Source organism: Rattus norvegicus, chromosome 5 (genome assembly GCF_036323735.1).
Source record: "Rattus norvegicus strain BN/NHsdMcwi chromosome 5, GRCr8, whole genome shotgun sequence".
In the NCBI taxonomy this organism is placed as follows: Eukaryota; Metazoa; Chordata; class Mammalia; order Rodentia; family Muridae; genus Rattus; species Rattus norvegicus.
This window is the reverse complement of record NC_086023.1, coordinates 36,220,543-36,237,891: the sequence shown is the minus strand read 5'-3', so window position 1 is coordinate 36,237,891 and position 17,349 is coordinate 36,220,543. Positions and strand designations below refer to the sequence as shown.

General features: G+C 36.2%; 1 protein-coding gene across 1 annotated transcript in view; it reads right to left on the bottom strand.

The window, feature by feature from the left end:
• Mmp16 (matrix metallopeptidase 16) overlaps window positions 1-17,349 on the bottom strand; it is a 243,988-nt gene that overhangs the window by 115,361 nt on the left and 111,278 nt on the right. The window contains 2 exon segments of the mRNA NM_080776.3: window positions 806-1,110; window positions 12,628-12,750. Of these exon segments, the coding sequence (NP_542954.2) occupies window positions 806-1,110; window positions 12,628-12,750 (428 nt within the window).

Here is a 17,349-nt window from a genome sequence, read left to right as displayed (position 1 = left end):
AAAAAGTGAATGCAAAAAAATTAATAAAAAGAGTAACTACTAAAAAAACAACAACAAAATAGACAAAAACCAAAGTGCTCTTCCTGGAAATAAACAATCATCAAAATACCTCATCCTGATTGTATAACTTGGTGTATCTGTATTTTAGCTCAGAGTACATAGAGTGCTAATACGCATGTACCCATCTGCTTACAGGCCCACCTGGAATGGTGGTGAACTTTCTTACTAGAGCACATGTCAGAAGGTCTCACAGTTTCACACTCATTCCCTTAAATATGTTAATATTTAACTGTCTGAATTAATTGTAAGCAGCAGCTTGTTTAATGGACAGAAATGTACTTCATTCATGAAACACCACAATTAACTTTCATGTTGTCGCCAGGAAAGCAAAGTGAGACAAATGGAACAGTCCCAAGTGTTCCTGAACCTGTAAGTTGCTCTGAATGCATATGGCCACTATCCATCACTGATCTTCATTTTCGTCCCCATCATGTGGTCCCAGGTTTCTGGCAATGCGATCCAGACACACTTGGCAAGCCCCAGGGCCAAGGAGGAACCAATCAGTACCTTTGCCTATGTTTCTAAGCATGTCTGCTCTCAGAGCATTATCTTTTCTCTTCATATCTGGGGCCATAGACACACAGTCGACTGAGAGGCAAACTCAGAGCATGGCCCCATTAAAATAAAACAATGATCCTTTTCCTAGAAACAATAATATATAATCTCTCCACCTTAAGTATACAAACTTGAGCATCCTAAAATGAAAGAGGGATCATTAATCTTGGAAAGAAATGATGGGACTTACCATCATGATTGGGATTTCCCAGTGTCCATGGCTCATCAGAATCAAAATGAGTATCGCCTCCAATTCCTGGCCCAGGGAAATAAGCATGGGCCAAAAATCCTCCCTCCCCATCAAAGGGGGAACTGTCTCCATGGAAACCAGAAGCAAAAATGATGGTTATATCCACATCACGTTTGCCATTTTCTAGTTCACTGTAGGGAACTTCTTCAAACGTTAGAGGTGTTACATTCTGCCACACATCAAAGGCACGGCGAATTGCTCTCCGGGTCTCAGGATCTCCAACCTTGGGAGTTACGTTCTTTATACTGAAAGTTGGAAAAGATGATAATCAGCGCAGCTTATCATATGCAATTCAAATTGCTGCAAACTTTTTTCATCAATTTGGTTTAGAATTATCAGAGAAAATGACAATCATATAGACAGAATTTATACACTTTCATTAAGTCTCTAGACACTGTTCATTACACCGGTTTATTTCATTATCATCAATGAGACACCCCTGTGCTAAGGCTTTTAGGGACAAGATCTGTGCAGAATGGTAAAAGGGAGACAGGACGATGGATCAATCAGTTTGCCTCCTGGACAAGAGCAGGATGGAGGATTTGCCAAGTGAACAAGCACATGCAGCAACTTTGAGCAAAGCTCAAAAAATTTCCTCTTTTCGGTCCATCATGGTAAAGCTCTGCCACTGTAATTATGCAATCAGGTAATAACATTTTTACTCACTTCTTGGTGAATTCTTACCAATTCAGGGAGAATGAAGCAAGCTGTATGTTTGTTTGTTTATTTCTTAAAACAAATCTCCCAGTTATGTTGGTCTTTGATATTGTTCTCTGCTTAAATAAGATTCTTCAGTTTAAAAAATGTAAAAAGGTAGCTACTTACTAAAAAATGCTAACACATTTCTGTGAATTTAAATCTAATGAGAAAGAGAATAAAAATGTAACCTGGAAATTATTATTACTTTTTTATTGGCAACTTTTTCTGATATTAATGCAAATTAATGAAGGCAAAGTACTACTGATTCACTTAACATTAATTAGTATATGAAATATATGCATTTCCTGATACATTCTTCAAAATACAACATATGCAAATCTAATATATCTAAGTTTATAGAGTGCAACACTATAAATTTTACATATTATTCATACTATATATTTTACAATTAACAGATGAATACTACAGGGTTCATAAGTTTCAAGAACATTCAATTGGTAATATTTCTTAAGATTACATTAACTAAAACCGTAATACAAAATATAATATGTGCTTCAAAATGCCTTGCTTTACAGCCATCAAAGAGAATGGGGAGAGCTACAAATTGTAATGACAGTGTTACAGATAAATTATGGTGTCTAACGGGCATAGCTCTCCTTTTATAGGACTACAATTTATTTTTCTTTAATATTTCTCAACATGAAAAACATCTGAAGATGTACTTTCCAGTAGAAAAGGTAACATTTGAAAAGTAACAATTTAACTATATATAACTGAGTTGTATATAATCATTACAAATGCTACTCTAAAGATAACATTATGTGAGCATCATGAGTGTGACAAACACTTAATATACCTTATTTAATCCCACAAGCAATAAATGGAAGTGAGAATTTATACCCACCTTAAAACTTTTACAATTTATAAAACCTCAAATGAAATGTATTTGTGGCAGAGATGGGAATGTTCTGACAAGCAATTTTTTTAATCATTCTGAAAATTCTTTGTTTTGGAATCCGTACAACTACATGAATGTAAAATTATGATTTCCATTCCTTTATACAAAGGAGTCCAGACATTGTTTACATTTTAATTTGTTGTTGACATTTTTTGTTATATATAAAAGGACTGTAGAGGTATTTTAATCAAGCATCATGGCTGCTTGGACAAGAGATCACGTCCTTTTAGATCTATGTGATTTGGTGGGAATGCATACATGCTCTTGATGACAAAAACTCTTGGAGTACACAGATGTAGTCCCAAACAATGTAGAAGAGATTAGGTTTTAGAAGGAAGCAATTACGTGTGAAACTGATGTCTAACTGAGGGAAGGGAGTTCTATTGAATTCACGCAATGGGTGGAGTTCATTTGCGTTCAGGTCATTGCAATTCCGTTCAGTTCTGTTGAATGCAGTTGAGTTCCTGCAGTTCTGTTCAGTTCATGGGGTCAGTGCAGTCAGTGCAATTCATGTCCTGCAATTCATCGTCAGTTTTTCCAAGAACAATTCAGTTAGAAGCCAAGAAAAGCGAGTTCAAATTAGTCAGCTTGGAAAGAAGCATACGCCCTAACTGCTGAGTGAACAGACATCCATAGTTCAGAAAGAACTAGACAGGGTGAGTCTATTCATGAGAAGCCATTGAGACAATTACATAATGGAATGAAAGTTACCTTTACGTAACAATAAGCAAAATAGGTGATGAATTTGACAAAAAAAAAGATCTAGGGCATAAAAAGCCTTTGAGTGGAGATGTACCAGCAGGTTCCAAGAGCCAAAAAATAGTGGATGCACAACAAGGAAGTTAGTGCCATAAGATATTTTGTTGTTCATGATGTTTTCATTTGCTTTTTGGTTTGTTTGTTTTGTTGTTGTTGTTGTTGTTGTTCTTCATATAATTTTTTTAATTTTCTTAATTCTCATGATGGAAGTGATTGTTGAATTTTTGGAACAAAATTTTGGACCCCCACTAAGAGTTGACAGAAACTATTTAATGTTACATTAAAATCATTTGTATGATTATTTTCCCCATCATTTTTAAACATTGTTTCATCAATGCCCTTCCCTTTACTTCTTTTATTTTGTTTTGAATATAGGAAGAACAACTGTAGTTTTAGAATGATTTTTGGCACTGGGTTTGTACAATAAATAATTTGAGCCACTGTAAGTAATGTATATTATATGGAGAAAACGCGGAAATGAAATAATTTAAAGACATGTGCAAAACCACACATGGAAGATGGTAGGACAGGAGATCAGGTGGTGCCAGCAGAAACATTCCACATTCTTGAGAATGCATATACTAAGCTTAACATCACTGAAAGCATGGATAGAAGACAGTAATTTCTGCCTGCTTACGGATGGTTGCTTACGGGTTTGTGTGAATCCTATTCTCGATTCAGCCTAGTGTCCTGTACTCTATTTTGAGAAAGAAAAAGCATCTCTTGGAGCCATCGAGATCTTTATAGCTTGTTAGAACTAAATTTTCCATCTCAAGCCAGAAGAGGCATGCCAACTGAAGGCACAATTCTGAATTTTGTGTAAATTAAATTACTAGGAGGCATTTATCCTCTTTATGCATTATGGGACTGCAAAAGTGCTAATAGCATGTTATTTGAAAAGACTTACTGCAAAAAGAGCACTAATCTAGATGTTAGACTATACACCAAAGGAACTTGTATGGTTTTGGAACAATGCATGGGAAATTAAAAGAACGAAACTAGTGGTATTCTCGGGAAACAATTGAGTGGGTGAGGCAGCAAGCTAAACAGATGGTAAATGTTGCTTCACTGGCAGGATAGACCATAGACACTTAAAACTGATTGTCTAGACAAAGTAACAGCCAGTACAGGCCAAACTAACTTTGTCCATTTAAAGAAGAGCTGAAGGGAAGTATAATAAAATCAACATTAAAGAGAAGGTCATAAAATGAAGTAGCTCTCTGAAAGTCAGATAAATTCTATAGAAGGAAGAGTCTGAAAAGGTGTAACCACAAAACCACTCTGATGTTACTTTCATTATAAATATGACTATATTATCATAAACAGATAGGAAGGAAAGAGTGGCAGTAAATACACTTTCATTAACTTACACAGAGGAGAGAGAGGGATCGGCTCACTGTCATGGTCCTGTAGACACAGGGAATATATTTTACTACACATTCTGAGAGAACTAGGAGTGGAGATTTGTGGTTTAACGTATAATGAGAATATCAATTTTATTTCAAGTCAAGAATAATCTTAAATGATGAAGCGAATGAAGTTATTGTAGAATGAGCTTTGGGTACATACATGGTGACTATGAATGATATAGAGCAGTAAAGACAATACAGACTAACACAGACAGTAAACTCCTTAAGCTTAACTGTGGCTCTCAGTTTCCCAAAGCCATACACCAAGGACTTTCTGATACATGCTTTCCTGTTCTATAGGAGATGCTATTTATGAATAAATATAATCCTCCAATGTGCAATTCAGAGCCAAGGTAAGAATTCAGTATAGACACACACACACACACACACACACACACACACACACACACACGCCACATAAAAGTTGTACTACTTAATGCAGCCTTTGTATTAACTGATAAATGAGATAACAGAGGCACAAAGAGATCATAGGGTTATAAATGTACAATAAAGTGTTTAGCCTCAAAATTTCTAATGCGTAATGAAAAATAAATAATTGTTGGCCACAGCCACATATAAGGGTAGTGCAATTAAATGAAGACGACTCAAATATTTTGGCAACTGTAGTGAAGCTAATTTAATTGAAAATAATCACTTGTACCTTTCCAATTTGAAAAAAAAGTTCAAAGTTAGACCTCAATTTTGTTATCGGAGGTCAGAAAAAAGTAAGAGTCCTTAGAGTTTAATTAAAACATAGAGCCTTTGTAATACTCTTCTCTCAAGATCATGACAGGGTTAAATCAATTATGGCAAGGAAAAGACTTCCTAGACATAAATTAATTTCCATAATTTTGTAATATTTTTATCTATATTACTGGTCTATTTATCTCTGTGGTAATACTATACACTAACTTATTAATATTGATTTTGAGTAGGACCTTCTTGTGGGGCTGAGTGCTGGGGGCTCCCCACAGAGAACTCTGGCCCAGCTAGTGTGTGGGTTCAGACAAAGGGGGCAGAGCTGTGGCAGGGTGGAGGGACTGCTTCCACTGCCTCCACTCCTCCACTGCTGATGCAGGTCTTTCCTCCACTGCCACTTTGGTCAGTTGCTTGGTCTGGCTGAGACAGCGGGAGATTGACTCACCAGAGAGGGGTATAGGGGAGCTTCTGGCAGTGATTTCAGGATAGCAAATCTCTTCCCCAAGCAGTTGTGTTACAGCTCTTAAGACAGAAACTCTAAGACAATGGAATAATTCCTAAACACCTTTACACCATTCTTGAATACAGTTTTGGGTGGGTCCATGTCTGACAGCATGCTTTGGCCAGAGAGCTTAGGAAGAACTCATCTACATATTCGGGGGTGTGGTCCTGCTTCTATGACTGATCTGTCTTGAGCTTCCATGACATGTGGAGGGGGAGCTTGGGGAGTTGCCCTATGTGACTGATCTGTCTCAAACATTTCTACAGGAGTCTGTTGGGGATGAGAAGGCCCCCCGATCTCATAGGAGATTGGAAATGTGCATGGCATCACTTTTAGGGTCCCTGGGGATTCGAACTATCTGGACCTGAAATCAGGGTACCTTTCACAGAAGCTGCCCTACATCCTCTATCTAATAGGTTTCTTCCTTAGATAATATTGATTCATTTAAGAAAAAAACAACACTAAGAGGCATTTTTATTAAAATTACAATAACATTCTAGTAAGCGTAAAGTTTTATTACAGCAAGTTTAAACTAAGAGAAAAACACCCTCTGTATTAGGCTTGGTTTCTTATTATGAGTCTTCATTATTTTCTAGACTTATATATAACTTTTTGGCTATTTACTGAATATAGTAGATAGTCAAAAACTTCATCATTGCATGATCTCCATGCTAGAACATATAACATCAACTATGAAAGCCAGCCACAAGAGATCCAGAAACAGCTTAAAATACTGAATTATCAAACTGGGTGATTATATATATATATATATATATATATATATATATATATATATATAGAGAGAGAGAGAGAGAGAGAGAGAGAGAGAGAGTCAGAAAGAGAGAAAAAGAGGAGACATTGAGAACAAAGTGGTAGAAACTGTAAGAAAAGAAGAAAAGGGCAGGGAACATATTAAATTCCACAGGAAACAAATGAATAACTCTGATTTTCCTTTTTTCTTTTTTCTTGGATATTTTTTATTTACATTTCAAATGTTATTTCCATTCCCAGCCTCCTGGCCATAAACCCCCTATCCCATCCCCCTCCCCTTCTATGAGGGTGTTTCCCCCTCCCCAACCACCCCCCATTCCTACCTTCCCTGGCATTCCCCTGCACTAGGGGATCCAACCTTATCAGGACCAAGGGCTTCTCCTCCCATTGGTGCCCAACAAGGCCATCTTCTATTACATATGCAGCTGGAGCCATGGATCTGTCCATGTGTAGTCTTGGGTACGATTTAGTACCTGAGAGCTCTGGTTGGCTGGCATTGTTCTTATGGGACTGCAGGCCCCTTTGGTTCCTTCAATCCTTTCTCTAATTACTCTAATGGGGACTCCGTTCTCAGTTCAATGGTTTGCTACTAGCATTCGCCTCTATCTTAACATGCTCTGTATGAGCCTCTCAGGAGACAGCTATATCAGGCTCTTGTCAGCATGCATTTCTTGTTTTCATCAATATTATCTAGTTTTGGTGGCTGTGTATAAATGGGCTGGATGGCTGGGGCAGACTCTGAATGGCCATTCCTTATTATAGTAAAGAAATAATATCAGTGACTGTTAAAACATTTCAGGAAGTACCTAAACTGCAAAGCACAGGAAAGAATGAAAACTATTATAGATAATCCAGGAATTATGGGGAAAAAGTTGTAAAGATTACCTCAAAGGAAGGATAGTGCATATAATCATGTGTGAAAACATTACAATATTAATGACAGAAACGAATCTACAGATTCATGAAACTCAGAATGCATGGAAGAGGACCCCAGCATGCCAAATTCATATCTGTAGAGGAACAAACAAAAATGATTGTAATTACAGTTATCTTTAAAAAGAACATGCAACAAGAGAGCACTACAGAATGAATGAAGTGTTCAGATGATAAGTAATAAAACCACCAAACTAGAAACCAGCATCCAGTGTAATTAGAATTCAAAAGTGAAGTATAAAAACTAATTTCTTCAAAGAAAAACTAAGGAACTCTTGTCAGGAGGCTCTCTTGACAAGAATTTTTAGGACTTTTTCAGAGATAAGATCAGAAATTCAGATCTACATAAAGAAAGGAAACAAAGGCACAACAGGAATACAGTTTTAAAAAATGGAGATCTTTTCAGCAATGGTGCCAGGAGAGAGCAAATTTCCACATAAATGAATACATGTTAAATTAATGTGGAAAGTTTTCCATATTATTTCAAGTTACTGAAATTGTATTTGGGAATGTAGCTCAATTGCTAGAGTGTTTAACTAGCATGCAGTGTGCCTGGTTTTGCTCACCACCACATTAACAGGCACAGTAGTACACATCTCTAATTCCAGCCCTAAAGAGGTGGAGAAGAAAGATTTGAATTTACTAAAACACCCATCACCCTCTCCCACAAATCTAGCTGTTTTTGATGGCATAGTTTTGGATACTATATATATTAACAAAGGCAGGAATGTGAGGCAGATATTGTTATTATTAATAAAACTACTGTAGGGGGTTGGGGATTTAGCTCAGTGGTAGAGCGCTTGCCTAGCAACCGCAAGGCCCTGGGTTCGGTCCCCAGCTCTGAAAAAAAGAACCAAAAATAAATAAATAAATAAATAAATAAATAAATAAATAAATAAATAAATAAATAAAACTACTGTAAAAAGATATCAAAAAGATAAGAAAAGTGTATGCCGCAAAACAAGAGAAAACACTTGAGGATATAACTGACAAAAGAGTGTTCAATATAATTTGTACACATCTTCCAGAAAATATGAGCAGACACCTCAGCAAAGAAAATACTCTTAGAACAACATGCGAAGACAATGCTAAACATTATGATTTACTAAATAATCCATCTAGATTTAATCCATTTGTATCTCCATGTACATATGAGAATTGTACCACTCTATTTTGGCTAGATTTAAGTCAACCTGAAACAAGCCAGAGGCATATGGTGAGAATGATTCTCTGAAGGAAAGGCTATCCAGAGACTGCACAACCTAGGGATTTATCCCACATGCAGCCACCAAACCCAGACACTATTGCTGATGCCAAGAAATGCTTATTGACAGGAGCCTGACACAGCTGTCTCCTGAAAGGACCTGTCAAAGTCTGACTAACACAGATGCAGATGCTTGCATCCAACCATTGGCCTGAGCACAGAGGATTTAGGTGAAGGACTCAAGGAGCTGAAGGTTTAGCAACACCATAGGAAGAACAATATCAACCTGCCAGACCCCTTACAGCTCCCAGGGACTAAACCACCAAAGATTACACATGGAGGGACCCAGGGCTCCAGATGCATATGTAGCAGAGGATGGCCTTTTCTGGCATCTATGGGAGGGGAGGCCCTTGGTTCTATGAAGGTTTGATGCCCCAGTGTAAGGGAATGCTTGGGCAGGGAGACAGGTGTGGGTATGTGGATGGTGGGGCACCCTCACAGAAGCAGGGAGGAGGGGGAAGAAGTAGGGGGTTCAAAGATGGGGAACTGGGAAGGGGGATAACATTTGAAATGTAAATAAATAAAATGATGAATAAAAAAATCAAATAAAAAAAAGGACTCTTAAATTCAAAAATGCCTCATACCAATCAAGATGTAAGGAAGCCTGTAATGCTTGTTCTTAATTAGCAATTTCTGTGAGAGGACTTAACCCATTGTCCTTGATGCCAATCCTGAGCTGTCGGTCATGAGTTCTGTAAGAAGGCAGACTGAGGACGCCATGAGGAGCAAGCCAGTATGTGGCCATCTTTCATGGCTTCTGCATAAGCTCCCACCTCCAGATTCAGATCAGATATGAGTTCCTGTTCTTTGATTCTGTCAATGGAATATCATTAAGTATATGTAAGCCAAATAAACTCCTTCATCCCCAAGTTATTGTTGGTTCTGGTGTTTCTTCCTAGTAATAATAATCCTGACTAAGACATGCTATTAAAAGCAGTTATAATTCCAAATACTTACATTGCTAAATGCTGAAGAGACGATAGGCAACATAGTTTTCAAGTTGCAGTAATGATCATTACAAATAGAACATCCAGCCACTTGGAAGGCTATATTGGCACTTTCATACAGAGCTCACCCAATTTCAATGTAGACTAAACAATTATTCTCCTTGATATTTATTCAAATAATCTAGAAATTTATATGCACATAGAACTGGCACAAAAATCTTTATAAAGCCATATCCATGAGAAAACATGAACACAGCTAGGATTTTTCAGTTGGTGGATAAATAAACTTTACAATGGAGTATTATTTAGTAATAAAAAATAAATGATTTCTCAAGTCACAAAAAGGTATGAAAAAAATCTTAGGTGACTCTCAGCAATCATTTGAGATGTAGAACCAGAGTGAACGGGAGTGTAAATGATAAGTCCCCGTCAGGTATCACTTATAATTCTGGATCATCAGAATTTACAAATGAGGTACACTGAAGAAAATATTCATAGGAGCAAAAACTGCACTGTACAGGATGCACTGGTGGAAAACAACAATGAATTCTCATATTATTTAAGATGGTCATATTTTTATTGCTGTATAATTGTGTAGAATCACTCTAGGCTTTATGAATGGAAATGTGTACTGAATAAATGATGGTACCTTTAATTTTTACAAACGCTTATATTTTCTAATATTTTGTTACATTTATAAATTTTGTATGTCACCTCACCAGGAAAAGAACTGCTATCAATCAATCTTTTTTCTTTATTTTTATTGGTTATTTATTTACATTTCTATGGTTATTCATGTTCCCAGTTTCCCCTCCACAAACCCCTATACCATCTCTCCTCCCCCTGTTTTTATGAGGGATCTCCACCACCTGGCCACCCACTCCTTCCCTGGGTCATTGAGCCTCCATAGGACCAATAGGTTCCCCTCCCATTGATACCATATAAGGCCATCATATGCACCTGGAGTCATGGGTTCCTCTTTGTGCACTCTTTTTTTTCCAAATTGGATGTTTTTTATTTACATTTCAAATGTTATTTTCTTTCCTGATTTGCTGTCCATAAGCTCCTTATCCTCTCCCCCTCCCCCTTCTTCTTTAAGGGTGTTCCCCCTCCACAACCACTCCTTCTTCCCGCCTCCCTGCCTTGATATTCCCCTACACTGGGGATCCAACCTTGGCAGGACCAAGGGCTTCTCTTGCCATTGGTGCCCAACAAGGCCATCCTCTGCTACATATGTAGCTGGAGCCATGGGTCTGTCCATATGTACTCTTAGGGTAGTGGTTTAGTCCCTGTGAGTTCTGGTTCATTGGCACTGTTGTTCTTAAGGGTTTGCAAGCCCCTTCAGCTCTCTTTGGTTGGTGGTTTAGTCCCTGAGAGCTCTGGGGCGTCTGGTTGGTTGATATTGTTCTACCTATGGGGTTGCAAACTCCTTCAGCTCTTTTAGTCCTTCCTCTACCTATCAATCAATCTTGCATAAAGTATACAAGTTCTTTTCAAAAAGTCTCTTATTTTGTCACTATGCACTATTTGATAACAAAGTTGACTGCAGAAAGAAGGCTCATTTGACATCAGGTGTTACTACTGCCCTCACTGGAATGGAAACAGCATTTCATACTAATTTCTTGGAGTAAAGTTTAACTTTCTTTTGAAAACGCAAATATTATAATTATTATGAAATATTTCTGAAGCTAAATGAATAACCCCACAAAAATGAAATTACTGTGAATATGAGCTTCATAGGAAAAACCAAGTTTATTCTGTCTTTAACTTATCTGAGTAGCAGTTGCCATAACTTGCATAAAACAATTATCTGGTGTCATTCTATCTGGGAGGATACTATGAGACTATAAGTTAAATAAGTACAAATGCCATATCCTACACATATAAAGAAAACCAAACGAAAGCACTTAAAGTTAGCTTTAAAGATTTCATTAATGCCTTTTTATGAAAATAGCAAGTATTATAAAATTCCTCTTCTAGTATTATAACTTGATTTAAGTATTTCTGGCACATCTTCTTCCTGAAGTAACTTCCATCTTCTATCTTGGCTTAGTAATTTCTTTCCAATGTCCTTACAGGTCTTGGCTACAAGGATCATCTCATTAACAACACTCACTGGTTTTCTAGAGTGGCCTAGGATATTCTGATTTACTTTTGTATGCAAGTCTTTTTCATTTCTGTTCATAAAGTTATTATATTTATATAACCGTTTAACCTTTACACTGTTATGTATTACCTGGGAATAGAATCCTGTGTTTTATTTGTTGTTATCTCACAGAAATGAACATTCTGTCTTATTCAGACTGCAACTCTTTAAGAGCTAGTACTTCAGTGGGTAAATAAGAAACCATAACATATCCCAATAAAGTAACTGTCACCCTAGGTTGGACATCAATTTGTGTCACTGAAGATAACACAGAAGGATGTCAACTTCAATAATTATCAAAGAAAAATAAGATCAAGTGGTTATAGTGCTTACCACAGTTACTAATCATTTCAAAGGCATTTCATTTAAAACAGAGATTTAGAGACTTTACCATTTGTTTATTTCTTAGGCTATAAATACTTGTCAAAGATTATATTGTATTAAAGCATGCATATCAAATCCCTCAGAACATTGTCAACCTTCAGAAGCTGTGAGGCACAAAAATCAAAGAGACCAATATTGTCAAAGAATGTCTGCAAATGTCCCTTAATGGCCATTTTATTCCCTTCTTAACTGCATTTGTCAATTAATTAGGACAATATAATACCACTGAATAGTCCATGTTGTTCTCATTCATAAAATAGCATATATCAAACACAATGTCAAAACCAATAGCAATGAAGGAAGGTGTGGGGGTGGGCTGCACGCGTGTACCTGTAAGTGATATGCTTGTGTTGCCACTTCTGCCCAGTTAATGCATAGCGCTTTCGTCGGATGTTGAATTTAGAGCTGCCTCTTGTTTGGTCTGGTACACCACATCGAGGCTTCTTCATCCAGCTTTTTGAAAACAAACAAACAAAAAAAAAAAACAGAAATTGAGTATTTTTCAGGAACTCTTATTAATGATTGCAAAACAAAGACAGACAGTAACCCATAAAGTGAACGGTCCATGTTCAATGCTGTTGCGATATAAATCTAAATAGATACCCTGCATTTCCAGAATGAGTTAAGATTACTATGCTACTACCAGAATCCTTTAGAACATTTACATTCTCTGATGTATTTTGAGATAACTGAAGAAAGAAGAAACTTGCAATTTCTATATGAAATATCCTGCTGAAGGCTGGAGATACGACTCAACAGTGAAGAGCACTGGCTCCTCTTCCCAAAGACCCAGGTTCAATTCCCAGAACACACCTGGAGCTCACACTGTTCTTTAACACTTGTTCCAGGGGATACAACACCCTCAAAGATACAGATATGTAATCAAAACACCAATGTGTATAAAACAAACAAAAAAGTAAAAAAAATAAAAATATGTTAAAAAATAAATACGGGTGAAAAAGTGTGTAATATTGAGCAAATCTTCACTTCCTCATGCCATATATGAAATGACACTAAGGAATCATTTAGTGTTTTTTATATGAATTTCCATTATAACTTCTGATTATAATATTCCAATATAATAACTCATAATATTTTCCTATATATTTATATTTATAATATTTCATTACATCATATCATTATAATATGATTGATGAAAGCTGTTCTATGGTCTTAAGATTTGATTTTACATATTCAGCATATTATTGCATAGGATATGACATAACACTTTTTTAAATTACATTCTATCTATAAATGTATTACAAATGTAACTTATTTTTTAAATTTAAAATTTATAAATTTTATTTATGTATATGGCTGCTTTTTCTTCATATATGTCTATGTGCCGTCAGTGTGCTTGGTGTATACAAGGTTAGAATGGGGTGCTGGATGTTTTGGAACTAGACAGATGATTGTGAACCCATCATAAGGGTACCGGATATTGAATCAGGTACCCTGGAAGAGCAGCCTGTGCTGTAATCATTGCACCACCTGTCCAGTAGCTCCGCAGTCAGTCTTGCTCCTTCAAATGGCAGCGTTTGCTAGGGCAAAGAAGCACTCATCTAGCCTTGAGGACAGTACATTGTTCGTTCACATGTTTTACAGTATTTTTCCAATTCTCTGTCACTTTTAATCATTATTTCTATTCTCAATGTTAATCAAATTCAATAATTATAAAATACTTTTCAACATGCTACATTAAAACAAGTTAAATCATACAAAGGATTTTTAAGAATAAGCAGTTCAGTATCACTAAATGAAGCTTGATATTGAAATGAGACACTGTTGTCTTTGTGGCAATTTTAATGTGTAGTCATATGTCATAGTCTAACTTGTTTTCCTGGTTATTATACTTGATCACTGTGATGTCTGTCCTTGAATCTTGTCTCAGCACAGAGTTGTTACAGATTTTCCATAGTTTACCTTAAACTATCTGTTTTTTTGTTTGTTTTTGTTTTTGATTTGTTTTTCTCATCATACTCTTCTACTAAATAACAAAATAATCCTTGAACTTTGAGTGGCTACATGAATCAAAAAGCAAATGAAGATAATTTCATTTTTTTATGTTCATCATGAGTGTGATTTTTTTAAAAAGTCACTTAACATATATATTTCAAGTAGACTCGATTTTAAAAATGGCTGCCTATAAATATTGATTGTAAGAGTGGGTACTTTTATGTACACTAAAAAACATGGACCCTAGAGGGAAAGCTAAAGAGGTTTATGAGAACAAAAGCCTACGATCACAATCATTCTAGGTCAGACAAAGAAACACAATATTTGTTTGCAAATGTACTCATTCATTTATTTTTAGTATGCAATTCTATTGCTTTTACTGTCATTTTATTATAAAACTAATGCATTTCGAGTGGCCTCAAAATTAAAACAAACAAAAACCTGTTGATTTTGAAAGTGAGTTAACTTTTTAGGACTAACTTGATTAAGTCACCTATTCTTATACTGTAAGTATATGAAATAACAAAACACACCAAGGGAATTAGTTTTTTGCAAGAAAGAAAATACCTTCAAAGAAAACATTAGCATTTTGTGCATTATTATTAGTATTCGTAGTAGTAGTAGTAGTAGTAGTAGTAGTAGTAGTAGTAGTAGTACTGGTGGTAGTAGTAGTAGTAGTAGTAGTAGTAGTAGTAGTAGTAGCAGCAGCAGCAGCAGCAGCAGCAGCAGCAGCAGCAGCAATATACTTATAATAGTGTGGACAACACAATTATCAGCAGTTTTAAAATGTAACCAATCTCAGCCTCATCTAAATACCTTGGACATAAGGAGAGCCATTCCCTTTTCAAAGAAAATTAGATACATTCCAAAGTACTAACTTCTTGGAGGTGACACTATCCTTCAGGACTAAATCTAGTAGAAATGGAATGCTTTTTCAGTCAGTATGATGTCTGGTGTTATGTTCAGGAGTACATCTCATTCAACTCAGAGATATTTCTGGTTCTTGGTTAGCAAATATTACAACAGTGATTTGTTCTCAAATGTTTCATAAATAGTGACCCGCTCAGAAATATCACATTTGTACATGAATAGGTAATATATCTAAATCTCCACACACAGCAGTGTTCACTAAATTTAGCAAAATTTCGTTTTAGAATTAGATCAGGTTGAGCATCCCAAACTGTGAACTTTTCAAATGTCTGTGATTTTGGTTGTGCGCAGACATGTTCTGCTCAACACAGGGATGGTCCTTTTGTCTGGTGACACTGCACAGATTCTGTAAGAAGCAGCCCTGAACAGGGATGCCAGCAATCACAGGCGGAACTGAACGTCACATTGGTACTTAAAATGACTAAGAGAAAAATTGCTTCCAAAAACAGATATTGCAAGAGGCTAGACAGGCTTTCAACATTCGGACTTCCCAAATTTTATTGAAATGAAAGAGGTAAACATGTTACTTAGAGTTGTCCACAGATTTTTCTAGAGATGCTTAAAAATGTTTTTAATATCTTCAACCATTTACAGGCTTCATCTGTACAGGAACGACTAGGTCCACCAGGTATACAGACAGTTCTTAAAGGAAATTTACACATGGCTCAAACTTTGAGAGCATATTGCTTTTTATATCAGCCTACTAACTGCTTGCCTGGACATATGTGCAAGCCACAAGACAAAGGGCAAAGAGAAGAAGCTGAAGGGCAAGGGACAGAGAAGAGTGTTTTAGTCACCACAATCTTCAAAGGAAAATGTCAGATTTTGCTTGCTTTTATGATTGTGTTACCCTTCAGATGAGATCTAAGCCCCTTCTGCTTTAGCTACCAGCATCAGCAGCTACCAGAGTGAAGTCAGACACATTCTCTAATGGAAACTGTGTGAAAGACAGCACGATATTACCAGTCAAAACAAAATCAGTAGCTACCGAACGCAGCATTCTTTCTAAAGTGAAAACTAATTAGTATTAGTGCATTTATGTGACACATGGATAAAAGAAGAAAAATGCAGACTATTGATGAGTGCATAAAATATAATGGTTGGCAGAATATCTCATTAATCATCCCAATTAACAAGTTAGGATTTAAAACCATACTTCAATTTCCTAGTAAAGTTTTGGAAATAATAGTTAGATTTAAAACAGTTTAAATAAAAAAATATCAACATTTGTTGAATTGTGTGGCATTATGTAGACTATCCAAACTCCTCAAACATGCACACATATATATCAGTATGTGCATGCTTGTCATATATGGAAAATTGGAAAGAATTTCAAAGGAAATATTAACTACTCTCAGAAATAACACATTCCTCAAGCATTCTTCACGATACACTATTGTGGGCAAATTAAATAAGACCACTTCCAATTACATATAAAGTAGAAAGAAAACAAAACAAAACAAAACAAAACAACAACAACAACAAACAAACAAAAAACAAACAACCAAAAAGAAAGAACTACAAAACACCAGGCATGCCATAAGAATGAGCTTTCTATTTCTCAACTTGATGAATAATGTTTTTATACCTATTCTCTGTTCATTAAGGAATTTAAGATACCTTGCTTAATGAATTAGTTAACCAAATGATAATTTAAAAGAGGTTGGATGGCTGAGTTAAGAGAGAGCATGGTTCCTAACATGTGGGAGGCAGCCTGGAGTCTAAAGGAATGTGATTTCAAATGAGCAAGCAAACATGAATAAATAATAATGAAATGAATATGACCACGATATATATGAATTAAAGAAATGACTATGAATAGTCTAAATTTAACCTCTATTGATTGCTGCTCAAAGAACTGAAAGGCAGTGTTTTAGTAAGGCTAGAATTGTAGGATATTTTATTCTTTTGTTGTTTTGAGATAGGCTCTATTAAGCTTAGGATGGTTTCAAACACTTCTGTGGATGCTGAAGCTGATTTCGTATCATCATTATTTAGTATGGGGATATGGATGAGAATGGCCTCCACAGCTCATGTATTTGATGCCTGGTCTACATGGGGTGGAACAGGTTGTGAACTATGTGGAAAGGTAGCCTTTGTTGGGAAAGTTGTGTCCCTGGAGTTGGCAATCAAGGTTTCAAAAACCCAGGGCATTCCCAGTTTTCT